This window comes from Lethenteron reissneri, chromosome 27 (genome assembly GCF_015708825.2).
Source record: "Lethenteron reissneri isolate LAM-NWPU_2019-01 chromosome 27, ASM1570882v1, whole genome shotgun sequence".
Classification (NCBI taxonomy): Eukaryota; Metazoa; Chordata; class Hyperoartia; order Petromyzontiformes; family Petromyzontidae; genus Lethenteron; species Lethenteron reissneri.
Window position 1 is genome coordinate 13,584,845 of NC_083805.1, and position 16,798 is coordinate 13,601,642.

Below are 16,798 nucleotides of genomic sequence, written 5' to 3' on the forward strand. Positions count from 1 at the left end.
ACTGTGGCCTTAAAAAAGTATACAACAGGTGACATTTCCAGCAATGGCCTTTCTTTCAGAGCAAACAGCAAGGACACCTCTCTGGGTCCTCTCTGTGATGTACACCGATTATTTACTTTTACTCTCTAAAGCCACAGTATTAGAAACAAATGTGTCGAGTTTATTTCTATAAAAAACCAAGATAGTCCGCCAGTTCTGCATCCATCACATCCAGAACATCGATTCCTGCAGGAACATGAGCCTTTTCTTGGTTCTTTCGGTAAAGTCACGTAGAAGTAAAATAATAAAATAATAAAAATAAACCAATAAAATAATTCTCACAACGTTTCGGCCACAACGCAAGCAGCCGTCTTCAAGTGGAGAACAGGTCTGTCGAGAAGGCAGGGTCTGCCTTCTCGACAGACCTGTTCTCCACCTGAAGGCAGAGTCTGCCTTCTCGACAGACCTGTTCTCCACCTGAAGACGGCTGCTTGCGTTGTGGCCGAAACGTTGTGAGAATTATTTTATTATGTTTTATTTTTATTATTTTCCTTCTACGTGACTTTACCGAAAGAACCAAGAAGATGAATCCCTGCAGTCACGAAAGCTTTACATCGAAACATGAGCATCGTTGTACAATAATGACAAGCAAGCTGGTTGGTGGACCCATTGGGGTTCACGGTGGCCATGGCATAATAGCAATTGTTCAGGATCGAAGCCCAATCACTGGGTGTCTCTCGGTCTCTTAAAAGGACTCATTATGGCCCATCACTTAACCAGCATCACCACACTGCTGGGTCCAAGCTGTAACTAAAACTATTTTTTTTTTAACTTGACCAGTTAAGTCCCACTGAGCTTTATAGCTCGTTTTCAGAAGCGACCTGGTCACAAATGAAATCTCAACAAAGTGGCTTATCACGTGCACATTTATAGTAGCTAAATACTCGAAATGCGTATTGATTCTAAATGTGAAGGGGGAAAACCGGAAGACCCGAATTAAAATCCATGCGACCACGGGGAGAGAGACACGCAAACTCCAAATATACAGGTGTCAGGGTTGGGGTCGAACCTACAACCTCCTGTATAGCAGGTGAGATAGTTAACATCTCGCCACCACAGCGTCATTCTCTCTATCTCAGGTCATTTATAATAGCCATGCCAAGAAGCAATGAGGCCAGTATAAGTGAGACCCTGTGTTTAAGTCCAAGGGCTGTGGGTATCCGTTTCAATTACTAAGGCACTTAAGTGCCATATAAATGGCACCGATTATATTATTTGCAATGCATGCAAATCCCATTCAAATCAGATGCAGCATAAATGGGTACACACTACATTGAAATTGATTGGCAGGTGACATGCGGTGGGGTAAAGTGTGGGTATTTGACACCTCCAAAATATCTGTCCTCTAGAACTCCCTCTAGCAGAAGGCCCTTTGGCCCAACAGTGGTGTTATCAAGCAATTGCAAGGCTGCACTGTTACCTTGGCATGCAAATCAGACGCCAATGTTTTTCTAGGCAAAGGGAGCAAACAAAGCAGCGGGCGACGAGTCGATTTTTTTTGTATCTAACATTTGGTGGCAAATTGTGAGAATTCATCCGATCGCCCAGAGTGAATCAACACATGTTTAGTTGGTAATCAATAACCGATGAGCAGACGAACAACTGTGACGATACGGGGCGTCAATTGTTAAATCGGCCTGCGTTGTCGCGCTGCGGCGGCGGCGCGCGGTGCGTCACTGCGGCCACGTGGCAAGGTCACTTCGACCACCAGCTCGGTTCCCTCCTTTGTTTTCCCCCCCCCCTAAACCCTTGGGTACGGTAATCCACGCGCTTATATTTGAACGTCGATCTCTGAAACGCCGGGCAAGTGCTCGCGATAACATGTTTGTTGGAGGCGCAATCGGACGTCACGAGCTGCGTTTTAAGAGTCCTGCTTTAGTTGCCAGTGTTGAGGGGGCCGCGGTGGCGTGACGTTCACTGCCTCACCTGCTACGCAGCAGGAGGTCGCGGGTTCAATCACGACCATGACGCCTGTATGTTTGGACTTTGCATGTCTCTCCTCGTGGATTTTTCTCCGGGTCCTCTGGGTTTTCCCTCTATATTTAGAAACATGCATTTCGAGTATTTGGCCGCAATAAATTCCCACATGATGAGAAGCCACTTCGTTGAGCTATCAATTCTGGCCAGGTAGCATATGAAAAAAAGCTACATAGCTCAGTGGGCCTTAGTTGGTAAAATAAAATGTTTACACCATTGGAACCTCATTTGCCAGAAGAAAAAATATGATAATTGGTTTTTTACCCTTTTATCTGGCAACAAAACTGACACCTTTTTTACAAGGAGTCATGTTTGCATTGACCACAATACCTGCGGTCATAATGCGTCATCTGGTCCAACACCATGTGAGACTAGGCTCTAAGGAAAGCTGTCTCGGGTGTGGACCAATCAACTTCAAGGACAGTGCATACATTATCAGAGCTATTTTTTTGTTTGCATTATGACTGCAGGTACAGTATTGTGGTCTATGCAAACATGACTCCTTGTAAAAAAAAGGTGTCAGTTTTGTTGCCAGATAAAAGGGTAAAAAACCAATTCTCATAAAATGTTTAGTTTAGTTTAGATAACTTATGGGCCCTGTATATACCGCATCGTAAAACTGATACATCATCAGGTTGTACTGCATCCGTTTTCGCGGCTGTGTGCTGTATCACTCTGCGGCCGTGCGCTACGAGTTGCACCGCTAATGTGTTACTCGGCATGATGGCCGAAGGTCCCAGCGCATGGTGCGACACGTCAGACACCGTGACCAACAACCGGCGGTACAAGCCGAAAACACATCAGAGAGGTTGTATAGCGGTATTAAATTCATCTTCTTGGTTCTTTCGGTAAAGTCACGTAGAAGGGAAACGATAAAATAGAAAAAATAAAACATAATAAAATAAAATTTTCACGACGTTTCGGCCCCAACGCAAGCAGCCGTCCTCAGGTGAAGAACAGGTCTGTCGGAAAGACGGCATCTGAATGAACACCACCATGCTTGGCAGCGTATATTTAAGCTGGGTTAGAGGAGTTAGGGCGCCTTGACAAAGGAATTTGCATATGAGCTTGGTGGTGTTCATTCAGACGCTGTCTTTCCGACAGACCTATTCTTCACCTGAGGACGGCTGCTTACGTTGTGGACGAAACGTCGTGAGAATTGTATTTTATTATGTTTAATTTTTATTATTTTATTATTTCCCTTCTACGTGACTTTACCGAAAGAACCAAGAAGATGAATCCCTGCAGTCACGAAAGCTTTAAATCGAAAGGTATTAAATTGTTACAATAACATGAATATCGTGTTATTCATTATGCTACTATTATAGGACAACATGCCGATTGCAAATGATATAAGACGATTCACTCGTACCTATCAAATTTCTACTAATTGCTACAGTGGAGTCATGGTTACAAGTCAAGAGTCAAAGTAATTTCAGCTCAGATGAGCCTTGAGGCACTGGTGCACACCACCTCCTGTTGACAGCCATGAGCCAGTGGTGGAAATTCCACATTTCAATGGCGGGGGCGAGTCTATCCATAGGACAACCACTGTTGGCTTCCCCACAGAGTGGTACTCGTTTGATCGACACGAGAAGGTTGAATGGCTGAGATAACTCAACCTTACGATTGCCCTCCACTGCCGAGCCACCAGGCCAGAGAGAATAAAAAGTAACATCACCAACAACAATTATGTAGCTTTCGTGACTGCAAGGATTCATACTCTTAGTTTTTTCGGTAAAGTCACGTAGGTAAAAAATGAAATTAAAATTAATAAAAAATAAAATAATACAAAAATCAAAATCACGACGTTTCGGAGGCAACACAAGTCTCCGTCATCAGGTGGGACCGTCACAGCTAGATTTGCTGTATCAAGTTGCCTCCGAAACGTCGTGATTTTTTATTTATTATTATTTTATTTTTATTCATTTTAATTTCATTTTTTACCTACGTGACTTTACCGAAAAAACTAAGAGTATACATAAAGTTGATGACATTAAGAGGTAGATTCCAGCACTTATTGCAAGCTTAACTCGATATGGTAAAGCACCACACAGCATTGTGCCTGTAGAACATATGCGAATTAGTCGGTGCAGCATTTAATCTTCTACAAGAATGTGTAAAATTAATGACAAAGCAAACGAAACACAAAACTGAGAAGTGTGAAAAGACGCGTGTGGGGAGCTGTTTTGCTTGGCTTTCAGAGCCCCCACGCCCCTAGCCTCTAAGAGCCTCAGGGTGAATTCGTGAGAAATTCTTATCTACTATTCTACCATAAATGCTCTTGGTTGCAGGACAACTTTATCGCGGTTTCTGGGCACAGCAGTAAACTCTACCACTCGCAGAAGCGTGAGCGGTACGTGGCCACGTCTGACCGTACGCTGTACCTTCCCATGGTTTTTGTTTTTCAATAAAATACAGGCGGTCTCTGGTTTACCACGTTGATATCATTCGACCATGGATCGATTCACAACGCAGAAACTTGATTTCCGAGGCATCTTTTCCGACACGACTCTGAACGCATTTGAACAGTCGGTCTTGTTTCCGATGTCACTTGGTGTGGAGCTTTTGTTATCCTCATGTGGTCTTGTGGATTTTTACCTCCTAAACCCTGTTAAATATGGCCAATAAAAGTTTAAATCACAAGTGGTGTTTCTACTGTTTTGAGAGTTTATGAAAAAATAGGGTCAGGATTTACGATGGGGTTTCCAGGAACGCATTGTGGCGGCAGCGGCGTAAAAGCATGGACCGCCTGGACTTATTTCTCTGCCCCAGAGGAATGATAGTATGAGTAAACACCCATCCAGAAATTCAACTTGTCGCCACTGCAAAGCCAACACCATCTGCTGCCTACTGTCCACTCCTGGTCCCCATGTGTCCGTGTATCCGTGTAATCCATGTCCTTCAGTGTGTCAGTGTTTCCTTATGTTCATGTACCTGTTGTGTTGGTGTATCCACCTCTCTGTGTATTCATTACAATACGTCCACATGTGCTTGTTTGTGTATTCGTGTGTCCGTGTGCCTATATGGCCGGCGTGCAAGTGGAGAGGTTGGGGGGGGGTAGGATGAACACGAACGGACAAAAAGGACCGCCTGTACGTCTGATAGGAAGCATAAGTGGACCTGGGGCAGGACAAGTCACGAGAAGGGTTGACAGCCGGTGGTCGAGACTAACAACGGAGTGGCGGCCAAAGGAGGTAACGCGCCCGACAGGACGATGACCACGAGAGATGGAGAAATTAAATCAGCTCATGCGGAGAAGCCACATGTGTCAGTTGCATCGCGTGACCATGAGAGATGGCGACAGCTTGGGGTGGAGGGGGGGGGCCTTGCTCCAGCAGTAGGTAGACCGTGGATGATGATTACGATAGACTGTATATTAAGTCTGACGCAATTCCCTGATAAACATTATTTATGCATATAAGCATTGATGATTCATGATGTACACACATTTTATGAGACAATAAATGACGAAAGAATACAAATTAGTTGCTAAAAACGAGACTAAGATTGTGGAATGGTTAATGGCCCATTAGGTTAGTATAATTATTGAAACAAGTCCAGACAGACAAATCTAGAATTAAGAAAAGTAGAGTTTGGAAAATTAGTCAATCAATTCTAGATTTGAAGATTTCGTGACTGCAAGGATCCATACTCTTTGTTTTTTTCGGTAAAGTCACGTAGGTGAAAAAAATATATATAAAATAAATTAAAATGAAAACAAATACAATTAAATCACGACGTTTCGGAAGCAACACAAGCAACCGTCATGAGGTGTTGACTGCTCCAGCAAAATTACACGACTTTACCGAACAAAAACAAAAAGTTTAGTCAAGCAAGTTGATTAATCAACAAATATGTATAATCGACTAGTATTTTATTACAGGCTTTTACTTAACTCACTCCGTCTGTTGTCGTATCCTCAAATCCTGTAACTAAATTTTTACCAACTTCCCAATGTGCTATCGACTGCAAACTTGGTATACTTATGTCATACTGATGACAAGACGATATTCTATCGTTAAACATTTTAAATGTATATTTTTAAACATTTTACACGCTTTTATTTAACTCACTCTGCCTGTTGTATCCTCAAATCTTGTAACTCAATTTCAACCGTCTTCCCAATGTCGTATCGACTGCAAACTTGGTATAGGTATGTCATACTGATGACAATATTCTATTCTATCATTAAAAATTCAAAAAATATATTTTAAAACAATTTTTTTTACGGCTCTAATTGTCCACGCTCAACTGACGTTGGCTGTAAATCACCACGGTCCCTTGTGTTGTGGCAAGCCTCGGGGCCACTTCCTGGAGTCGTGGAGTTCTGCCATTACTAGTACGGTACATTTCATTCAAAGCGTGTCTTAAATAAAAAGTTGTTTTAAATATTACTTATTTCTGATTGTTTACTTCGGCCCCTTAAAAAATGGCAGCCGCCCATCCACATCCTGCTTCCCGAAGGCAGGAAACCCCGCACAAGCCACGCCCAGGGTAACATGGCTGATTATGCCGATGACATCATCAAGCAATCACCTCCCGTCCAGCGGCACACATGTGAACGGTGGGACTTTTATTTGCAGCTACAGTATTTCTGTGTTATCCGAATTAGTCGAGCAATTAAACCGACAATTGACAGCAGGGTCATTCCACGCCAACTCAGAAATTAGGCATTTAATTTTTTTGGCATCTACATTGAGCCCAGGGTGAGTTTTCTAGTCAAGGTCATATTTTTATTTTAGGTTGACCCTTGTCAGGTCATACCTCGAATTAAATATTAAAAAATTCCGAGCATTTTTCAACTCAGCGAGCCCAAAACTCCCCAGGTGATTTTTATTCTGGCAACATTTTTGACTGTTAGGCAACAGCTCTGGTTGAATTGGCATGGAATGACCCAAGCGTGACGGAAAATACAAGCAAGACAGAGCGCGACGGAAACAATAAACACGAGAAGAGCATCGATTCGCAGAAGAGTATAGATTCTTGAGTTGAACTGTGACAAATGCATTGAATCACCGGGGAGAGTGAATCACAGCGTGCCTGCTTCATATAAACACAACACGTCAACGATACCACGTTGATTTCCACGATATGGCAGTTATCGCGATATCAGCTACCCATAACGTGAGCAAACGAATCACGAAATCGATATTTTGCAAAATAGGATGCTACGTTTGTTGTGAGCCTGGAATCGTAGAATAAAAAAAAAGATTAGTTTACACCGGGGCTCTACACGCGATGAGCGACTTTCATCATATCTCATCTCAAACATTTTAAAGAGCACCCCCCAGTTGCAGCCGACCCTGTGTGACACAAGGTGACTTAGCACTTGGACTGCAGGCAGACATTATTCTGCCAGTAGGGGTTGATGAAGTGCTATGTAGAAATACCAGTGAGTAATTTGCAGTGTAATGTTATCGAATGTGGCATAGTTTGAATATGACGCAGGCAACACAATTGACACCTCGTTTCGAAATGATGTCTAGGGATCTGTTACGTCAACTACGAAACAGATGACGCGTAGTAGTATTTTTTGGTCAATACACTCCACAGCAATGATCAGGGCGGTTTGCCGTATTTGAACCGCGAACCCCTGCAACAAGTGGCAAACGCGCTCTTGCTGGGCCAAGTCATCGCCCCCAGTCACCATATCGTAGCGAGCCGAATATAAACACAGCCGTCAGTAGCGTTGCAAGCATGCAGAAGAAATGAGAACCACGCTGTCTCAGCGTTCGTCTCACCGGTCCACTGTGGTCAAACTCTGCCCTCACTTCTCCATCACCCCCTCCTAACCAGCACACAGATATCTCCCCATACTTTGACCCTCAGCTGACTGCACTCATTTCACGAGGAACACTCCTAGGTAAACACATAATGCTCACAGATGCATACGGATCCCCAAAACAGCTGGTGCAGAGTTCAAAGCAATGGCCCTGAGCCAGAGGAAGATGAATAACAACACCCAGCTTTGCAATCTCAACCTAGCATATCAACGTTGCTGGTTCACCAAACCACAAAGAAAATATCTTCCTTCAGGCACACCCAGCCCCAGAGATTGATCGCAGAACTTCAAAAGGTTCTGGCTCAAATCACTGATATGGGTATCAACCTCCCTGAGAGACATACAGACCAGGACTTACCCTAGGTGAGAGAGTTGCTGGTTCAGTGTCCTGACAAAGCCATCTGTTCTTTCAGGCCAACCCAGCCATAATCACAATCCCTGTCCGCGCACAGCCAGCATTGTGCCATTACGGTACAGGTGGTTTTCCGCTGGCTATTTGCCTTCTTGAACTAAATCGCGTAAACCTGGCCTCACAAGACATCTGAATTTTGTCCCAGGGCCAAGCAGAGCCAGCGGCCGGGCTAATGACGCCAAGCGAGTATGGCGTGAGGACACATGGCATCACCGCATCATCCCACACGTGTGTTCAAGCGACATCAGCAGCACACCCCGGCTTCTGCGGCGGAAAGTATGAAGGCTCATCAGTAACTGGCTGAAAAAAACATCTCGCCTGAAAAAAGAGGTTTAAAAAAAGAAGTTGGGAAAAAATTAAAAAGTGACCGACCCGCAAATGGTTCCCGGAGGCCGCTGGTTAGGTTAAGGATGGAGTCTGCAATGTTCGTGCCCCCACTTGGAAGTTCTACCTCAGTATAATTACATTAAATCTACGCAACCACTGGCTCCCGGCTCTGTAACGAGGCGCCTGCTCCCGTGGGCTGCTGTGTATTTAAAGATTAGGCTGAGACACTTTGTTAAAGTGAGAGACACAGCCCCTGGATCCGGGCTATGAGCAATCCACCCTGGAAGCGGCCAACTTCACTAGGATCTCAGGAGCAAAACAGGGTTGAGCTTAGCGGGTTATTGGATGAGAACCTGCCCAAAACTACCAGGCTTGAACTGCAAGTTGTGGCCAGAATATGACAGTATGGCAACAGATTATTGAATCCATCTGTGAGTACATTTGAGTGTTTCTTAAAGGAAAAATCTGCTTTCCTCCCACATGAAGTCAAACTCTCATGAGTGGCCAACTTAGCCCAATGCAGGAGGAGTCACCTGAACAAGTGTCTCAAGACTCATCCAGGCATTCCTGGTATTATGTATAACCATTATTATAACGCAGCTGTGAAGCAATCGTGAGTTGTGAGCAGGGCTCCTTTAGTCTGGCGCGGGGTGTGCGAGTCGCGACTCATTGCGGGTGATTTGGTCGGATCTCGGAAGCTAAGCGGAGTCGAGCCTGGATAAAGCTTGGATGAGCGACGGAAATTTACGGCGGGTTGTGGCTGTGAAGCTGTGGGGCTGCGTGGCGGGCATCAGGGGACAGTGCAGCAACATCCATTGCTGTACTGTACTTCTATGTGACCACATCTACGCTCCTTACCTTTACCGATCCGCACTTACCAGCGTGGTGAAACATGGTCAAATGACCCTCACCACAAGCCACGTTAGCGTGGGAAAGCCCTCGTCCAGCAGTGGATTGGCAAAACGTCTGCGTGTGTATTTACTCGCTTGGCACGTGTCAACGGGCAGGCGTGGTGGAAATCACCTCCGTGAAACCGCGTCCCATTCTTTTTCCGTTGCCTGGATGCATCGCACCGTGCTTCGGCCCATCACAGAGCTCATTATCAAATTACAACGCTCACGATTTACGCATCGCATGGTGCGTGTAAAATTAGATAATGTGTGCAAAAAAATTTTTATTCCGGTCATTCTCAACCAACCCACCAATGGATGAATGACCTCGCCCACACCTTGCAGGCCATTGGGGAGAGGAAAGAGCCGTTTTGACATTACTTGTGTCACTGATATTAGCCGTGGTCGGTAATTGAATTCGGGTTAGTTTTTGTTATCACGCAGTACGATAACCGCCGCACCCCTGGTGTGTGTAGGGTAGGATTATTTTACACTCGGATTTGTGGAGAGTTTTTTAATGGTTTACAACTAAGGGAAGGGGACTTAACTCTTGTAAAGATAATTCAATATGATCGGAACTTTAAGTTTAATGTTTCGTCGCTATTGGGGACATACCCCGAATGAAAAGCGGGAAGCGTTTATCACAGGCTTGACTAAAGTTCGACAATAAATTCAACAAAGTTTGGCCTTTTTCCCATGGCGATGACGTCACACGCCATGCGCATGCGTCTGATATCATCACATGTGATGCCACGTCATGTGCAACGCGATGTCATCATCTAATCTGGCTCCAACGCTTACGTCATTCATCATTATCATCATCATGAGTCATGGTCAATCCACTGCTGGATGAAGTCCTCCCCAAGCCACTGCCATCTCTCATCCTCCTGCGATGCAACATTCCACCCACCACCTGCGCAAGAGCAGATTTCATCGCTCCATCTCCCCGGTGACAGACCTCTTGGGACACTCAATATTATTGACCATCGCACGTCAACCTTCTGCGTTTGGACTACATCAAAGGGTTGCTGAAAACTTGAAAGACACACAAACAGCCAGTGGTGCGGTTTGCACAGAGGCAAACGTGCGCTTTGCTGACAGCTCGCTGTTGCTGGCTGCTAATTAAATACGTCCAAGGGCAAATGCATACGGAAAGCGTTACATCACCCCCGTTGGGTTGAATTCAGCATTTCCATTGGCTGCAGGGGGCGATGTGAAGCGAGTAAGTAAATGCAACATACACAAGATCAAAATAATCGATGCGTGCATCGCACGATTCGATTTGCGTGTATCGTGAACATGAAGATCGATTTTAATCGCTGGATCCACGCATCGTTACTTGGCCCAACTTTAGCCAGCTGCTCGCAATCGGAAGGTTGCGCATGCAAATGGTTGCAGGTTGACTCAGCCGATCGCCCCTCCACCGTTAACAAAATGAATACTAATTTTTAGGGAAGTCAACGGCGATTTGTCCTGTGGGTCAAATTGCCCCCACCATAGGAATGTAGAATCTCCACCGCTGGCTCAGGCCTGTGAAGGGGGGAGATGAATGCCATCCTCACCATTAATCTTGAGCAGGAAATAATTTTGGCTTCCCCACATCGGCGATACGTGCACAGAATCGTGTGTGCGGTATGCACATTCTAAGCAAACGACGAACAATTGCTTCATCAATGGAATCGCGGCCCCGAATCGTGACGGGTCATCAAATGGCGAGGAAGGCTGGGGGTGAATTGGTGGGCAGTTGCTCCGAGCCACGCGGCGGAGACCGACAGAGAGAACCCTCGTCAACAAACAGAACCGCGGGACGAGCGACCATCGCTTGACGACTCGAATCGTGACCGATCCCTGGAATCGCCAGGGAAGGCGGAGAATCACCGCAAGGCTATTCCGCACCGTGCGGTGGACAGAGAGATAGAGAGAGGGGGGGGGGGGGGAACGGGAGTCCTCACATACCATCTCATCCTCCTTCCCCTCGTTCACCACCGTCTCGTCCTTTTCCGAACTTCCCATCTTCGTTCAGCTGCAGGTGAGGTGTGGTGGTGGTGGGGGGAGGGGAAACACGCAGACAAAAAACACGCGCGGGCGGACGGGCGTTAGGACGCAGAAACTCGTGAACGAAACACACGCGCGCGCTCAAACGCAAACGCCGCAGACGCGGAGCAAAAGGAAGTTCGCGGGGGTTTGTAAAGCCTGTGTCAGTCCAGGCACTAATCCAATGTAAATGAAGTCCTTGATATCCAGCCCGAGAGTCAATGGCCTCTCCCTCCGTCGGTTCACTGTGGCCAGTCGGGGCAATCAACAAGCGTCACAGGTTCAAATCCCGGGGATACGTGTTTCTCATCTCACAGAGGGCTCATACTGGCTGTGACAGAGATGCTGAGCCAACCACAACAAGGTCCGGTGTTCAAGTCAGAAGTGTTGGCGTTGATCTGTTTCTCTGGAGGCTCATAGTGGGCCTGGCGCCCATGATTAAACGGATTCTCAAGTGTAGCTCGTTGATGGTGTCAGCCCGTGTCTTCACTTCATTCCATAGATCAGCTTTGAGAACAAACGATGACGGCTGCTATGCCACCTATTATTGCCGTGGGATTAACCATGTTTGAGGAACACATGTTTTCAACCGTCGAAAGTTAAATATTACCCATGACCAAATCGCTGAGAATGCACCCAACACCATCATATCTCAGATGCTAAGCAGGATTTTTGGCCAGGATCGTGCTTGGGCGGGAGCAATTGGGCGGGAGCAACCACCACTCATAAATCAAGTGCTATAAGCTGCGGCGGCGCCTACATTGTGGGGTGCAGAGGCAAGTTGCAGCAATATCCATCGCTGTTCTGTAATTCTACGCTGCCTGCATGCATCGCCAAACCTACCTCTGACCGGCATGGCAAGGTACGGTCAAGTAATTCTCACGACCTCACGGGGCTTGGAGAGGCCGTGATGAAGCAGTGAATTGACCATGGCCAGGAGTCGGCAACCTGCGGCTCCGGAGCCACATGACTTTTTAAAGTCTGCTTCGTCACATTATTGATTAAGTATGTATGTATGTTGAACTAATTTCATACCGTACGAAGCCAACCGTGTTAATCGGAGGTGTGGGAGAAGGACAACAAAGTCAACACAAAAAGCAGTTCTAAAGTACCCTTTAGAACTCGTATTCAAATGCATTGCGGGTAATTTAATTTATTTTCTTTCTACGTGACTTTACAGAAAGAACCAAAGAGTAATTCCTGCAGTCACGAAAGCTTCGATTCTAGTTTGAACCACCTCTACGGGGAGGATTTCCTCACAACTCACACTTAACTTCTAATTTAGCAATCTTTGGGAGAATGTAATCGACCAGGTAGGGTGTTGACTGTTGTGTTAGCCAACTCTCTGTGTTGTATTGCATTATATTTCTAAGTTTACTATGTTTTTTTCTCATTCATTCTTACCTGATGATGGTTGCTTGTGTTGCAATCGAAACGTCGTATTCTATTATTATTTAATTTCTTTTCTTTCTATGCGACTTGACCGAAAGAACCAAAGAGTGCATTGCGGATCTTGAAATAACTTTTTTTTACTGGATTAACAAAAATGTCTCTTCTTTTTACTTTGCTTACCGAACCCTGACCACGGCCGATTGACAGCGATGGCTTGGGCAGGCCTCTGTCCAGAAGTGGATTGACAGACGGGGCTGTACGCGCACACGTGCGTTCCACAAGTCCTGCACACGCTGCCGGTTGTTCCCACGACTTCCTCAAAAAATACGCAAAGAGCTCTCCTTAAAAAGGTCAATTGGTCGAATTGTCGCAATGCAGGTTCTTCGTGGAAGAATCGAGAGGGGGCTTGGCGCGGCTCCTCTCCTGGGGTGGAGGACCCAACAGCGCTGCACATGTATGCCCGTGTGGGATGAGAGAAACGGCTCTGGCATGACCGCTGTAGCGGCCGTCACCCTCCGGAGCCGTTCCACAGAAAGCAGTGTGAAGTCGTGCCGCTCGCTGCGAGTTCCACAAGGAAGTTCTCTCGGTTTCAGGACAAAATTATTTCCTATTAATGTTATTATAATAGGCTTGTTTGCCCTACAAAAGACCCACTCAGTGACAAGACTCTTTTTTTTGGCAGGGTGCTGCCCAGTTTCCTGCAACAAGGTGCGATGCTGCTGCTGCTGCTACTACGTGTAATCCCAACTGAGTAATTTGCGGGTCGTTTTTCAGTTTCGGGAAATTTGTTGTGCATTACCAGTTAAGTTGCATGGGGGTTTTTTTTTTTGTAGCTACAGGAGGAAACCAGAGAACCTGGGAGGGAACGGATGTAGAAGAGTGGGGGGGGGGGCATACAAACTCCACACAGAAAGGCTCCCGAATCTGGAATCGAACCCGGGCCTTTCTTGCTGTGAGGCACAAGCTTTACGACTGCATCACCCTGCCTCTTCATGCAAAAAGAATTTAAGATTTTTTAAAAAATCTACCACAATCCACCGCTGCATGAATGCCTCCCTCCACCATACCAGCCACGGGGGTTGTTCGTTCGTGTTTCATCATACTTCACCACGCCGGCCGGCGCAGGTTGGTGAAGAGGAAGGGCAGGGAGAAGTACCAGTTTTGACATAATTCGCCAATCAAATTCAGGTTGGAGGTTTCGCAGTGCAGCGTCTTGACCACTGCACCACCACTGCCACCTCCATAATTTATAGTAGGTGGCTGTAAGTGGGGTTTTGCACAGCACAGTCCCACCTTTCCACGTTCGCCAGTCTCCTCCATTCAAATGCAAATTAGGTTGCTATGCACTGCCTGGGCCTGACAATTGGTAAAAAAAACATCACGCTCAATGTAAAGAGCTCACATTAAGTGCGGGAGACCTTGTTGAGGCGGTGAGGCGGCCCAAGCGGTTGAACGTTCGCCGATTGTTGCATGGGTTCGAGATTCTAAACCGAGAGGCAGCCCTGGTTATTACTGCGGTGTGTAACAACCCATAAAATACTACGTGCGGTCTGCTTCGCAGTGGACGTTAAGGCTGCCATGACGTCTTTCACGAAAGGCCATTGTGTGCCGGTGTCATGCTTCACATTTGACAAAACTAGAATCTAGGCAGCCTATGGCCGCCTCATACCAGCTCCTACAGAGGGCTTCTCGGTGCTTTGCGCCTTGCCCATCGCCCCCACTGATGTCATCTTCTTTCCCACCCCCCCCCCCCCAAATATGTGCCGATATTACTGACTCTATTATATGTAGGGTCAGAGGCGTAGCTAGGGGGGGGCAGGGGGGTACATATGTCCCCGGGCGCCAAGGTAAAGGGGCGCCAAAATGAGGCTTACAACGTTACATTATAACTTATTGCGGCGGGCGCGACAGCCTGAAACTACTGCACAAATCTACACCTCAACCTAAAAGTTTATATATCCCGCCACACACAGCCTACATGTCATGTAATTACATTTTGGTATGTGATTAAACGGGGGGGGGGGGGGGGAGCGCCAATTTTATAGTTTGTCCCCGGGCGCAAAATATCCTAGCTACGCCACTGTGTAGGGTGTGACTTTTTGGGGGGGGGAGGGATCGACAATTTGTGGAAACCTGTTGGAGCAACGTTTTACACCCCATATCTGGGGGGGGGGGGTCCACTTTCTATAACTTTTTCATTCAGGCCTTTTGAAAGGTTGAAGGACAAATGGACAAACGGAATGCCGGGCTTTTATAATAAGATTCGCAAATTATAAATTGGGATTACAACATGGCAAATATCGCCTCCTCTTTGCAGATCATCGAGCTTGGGCAATCGTTGGGAGCACCGGTTCTGGCTGCCTCCATCTTCGTCTGTGGTTTCTCGTGCTTCCGTTGTGCGTGTTACAAATTGTACAGCGTTGCAAGATGCAATTTGCATAACCGACTACGTAAAATAATAAACACGTTATGCTGTGCTTGCGTAGTCTGTCTGCGCTAACTTTTTTTCCAAAACTGTTTAACAAAACATATTAGGAGAACGGGAGTGAACTGAGGGCAGAACACGATGACCTACTTACAGTGCTGCACCCCCTAGCAAACAACAGCCATGGCACCGTGGTCTCGTCACCGCCCTTCAAACACCACCTGCGATTACAGCCCCACGACTTAGCAACAGCATCTCGTGACCATGTCTTATAATCAATGTGACTCATCATCAAATTAGAGATGCTATGGTCCAGCTTAAATCTTATTTCAGGCCAATGTCATTGACCCTTGATAAAACCGGTACCGCAGAGTGAACGTCAGACCATGTGCCTAAACAACACACAGCGATACAGTGGATCCTGAAGACACGTCGGAGAGCTACCTGTACGGCACAACCTCCATATCCTACGTGGGAGCAAAATGAGTAACGTGCATAGCTCTTTTTAGAGAGCCAATGGCGGTCATTGCAAATATCACGAGGCCAACCTTTCAAATGGAGGCAAAGAGGTCGTGGATGATGCCACCAGACCTCAGCCTTCCCCCCTTCCTTCCTCCTGTCGGTTTGCGCGCAATTGGGCGGTGGTGTAATTCCAAAGAGCCGCGGGGTAATTTCTTGTTCCGTCAAGACGTACATCCATTAGTTCACAAAGTTACTTCACTGCAAGGAGACACTGCAGCACGTTGGCTCCGGCTGCGATACACAGGTGTCGGCGGATCACTCTGTGATGGCACCTGTACTTCGAGACAACTATCGGCAGGAAGGCAAGGCGGCACTTGCACGAGGCAGGATAGCAAGTAGGTTCCTGACAGGTTCCATGCGTAACGAACTGTGCGAGCGTTCTCTCTTGGAAGGCATGGGGTTTTCTCCGGTCACTCTAGTTTTCATCTACAGAACAAAGATATTCAATAATCGATCGGCTAAAAAGGTCACAAAGGATGGCACTGACAAAATACGTCTCAAAATTCAACAAGACATTCCTAGAAGAGAAATAATAAAATAAATATAATAAAACATTACTTATTTTTTTGTTTGTCACCGGAGTCCTCTGTGATCGGAAAATGCCAGATAGGCTGAAGGGAAAAATATACAAGACCATCGTCCGACCGGTGGCACTCTATGGATCCGAGTGCTGGCCAGCCACAACTGTACACGAACAAGCTCTCCACACAATGGAGATGAGGATGCTCAGATGGAGCCTCAGGCTCACTCGATGGGATCGTGTCAGGAACGAAGATGTTTGGAAGCGACTTGGTGTGGCCCCCATTGCGGACAAGATGCTTGAGGCAAGGCTTCGGTGGTACGGCCATGTGATGCGAAGTGAAGAGTCATCAGTGGCCAAGACTGCCATGCGTATTGAGCCAGAGGGCCGCCGTCCACGCGGACGTCCGAAGAAGCGATGGATGGATCGAATAAAGGAAGACATGAAGACGGTCAACGCATCCCCTGAAGATGCC

The 16,798-nt window shown here is 46.6% G+C and overlaps 1 protein-coding gene across 4 annotated transcripts in view; it reads right to left on the minus strand.

Moving 5' to 3' along the window:
- Positions 1 to 16,798, minus strand: part of LOC133348565 (polyamine-transporting ATPase 13A3-like) — a 91,031-nt gene that overhangs the window by 69,992 nt on the left and 4,241 nt on the right. For all 4 annotated transcript variants that reach the window (XM_061561450.1, XM_061561452.1, XM_061561451.1 and 1 more), the window contains exon 2: positions 11,387 to 11,453. In XM_061561450.1, coding sequence (XP_061417434.1) covers positions 11,387 to 11,443 — 57 coding nt within the window. In that variant the 5' untranslated portion in view covers positions 11,444 to 11,453. The remainder of the gene's footprint in view (positions 1 to 11,386; positions 11,454 to 16,798) is intronic.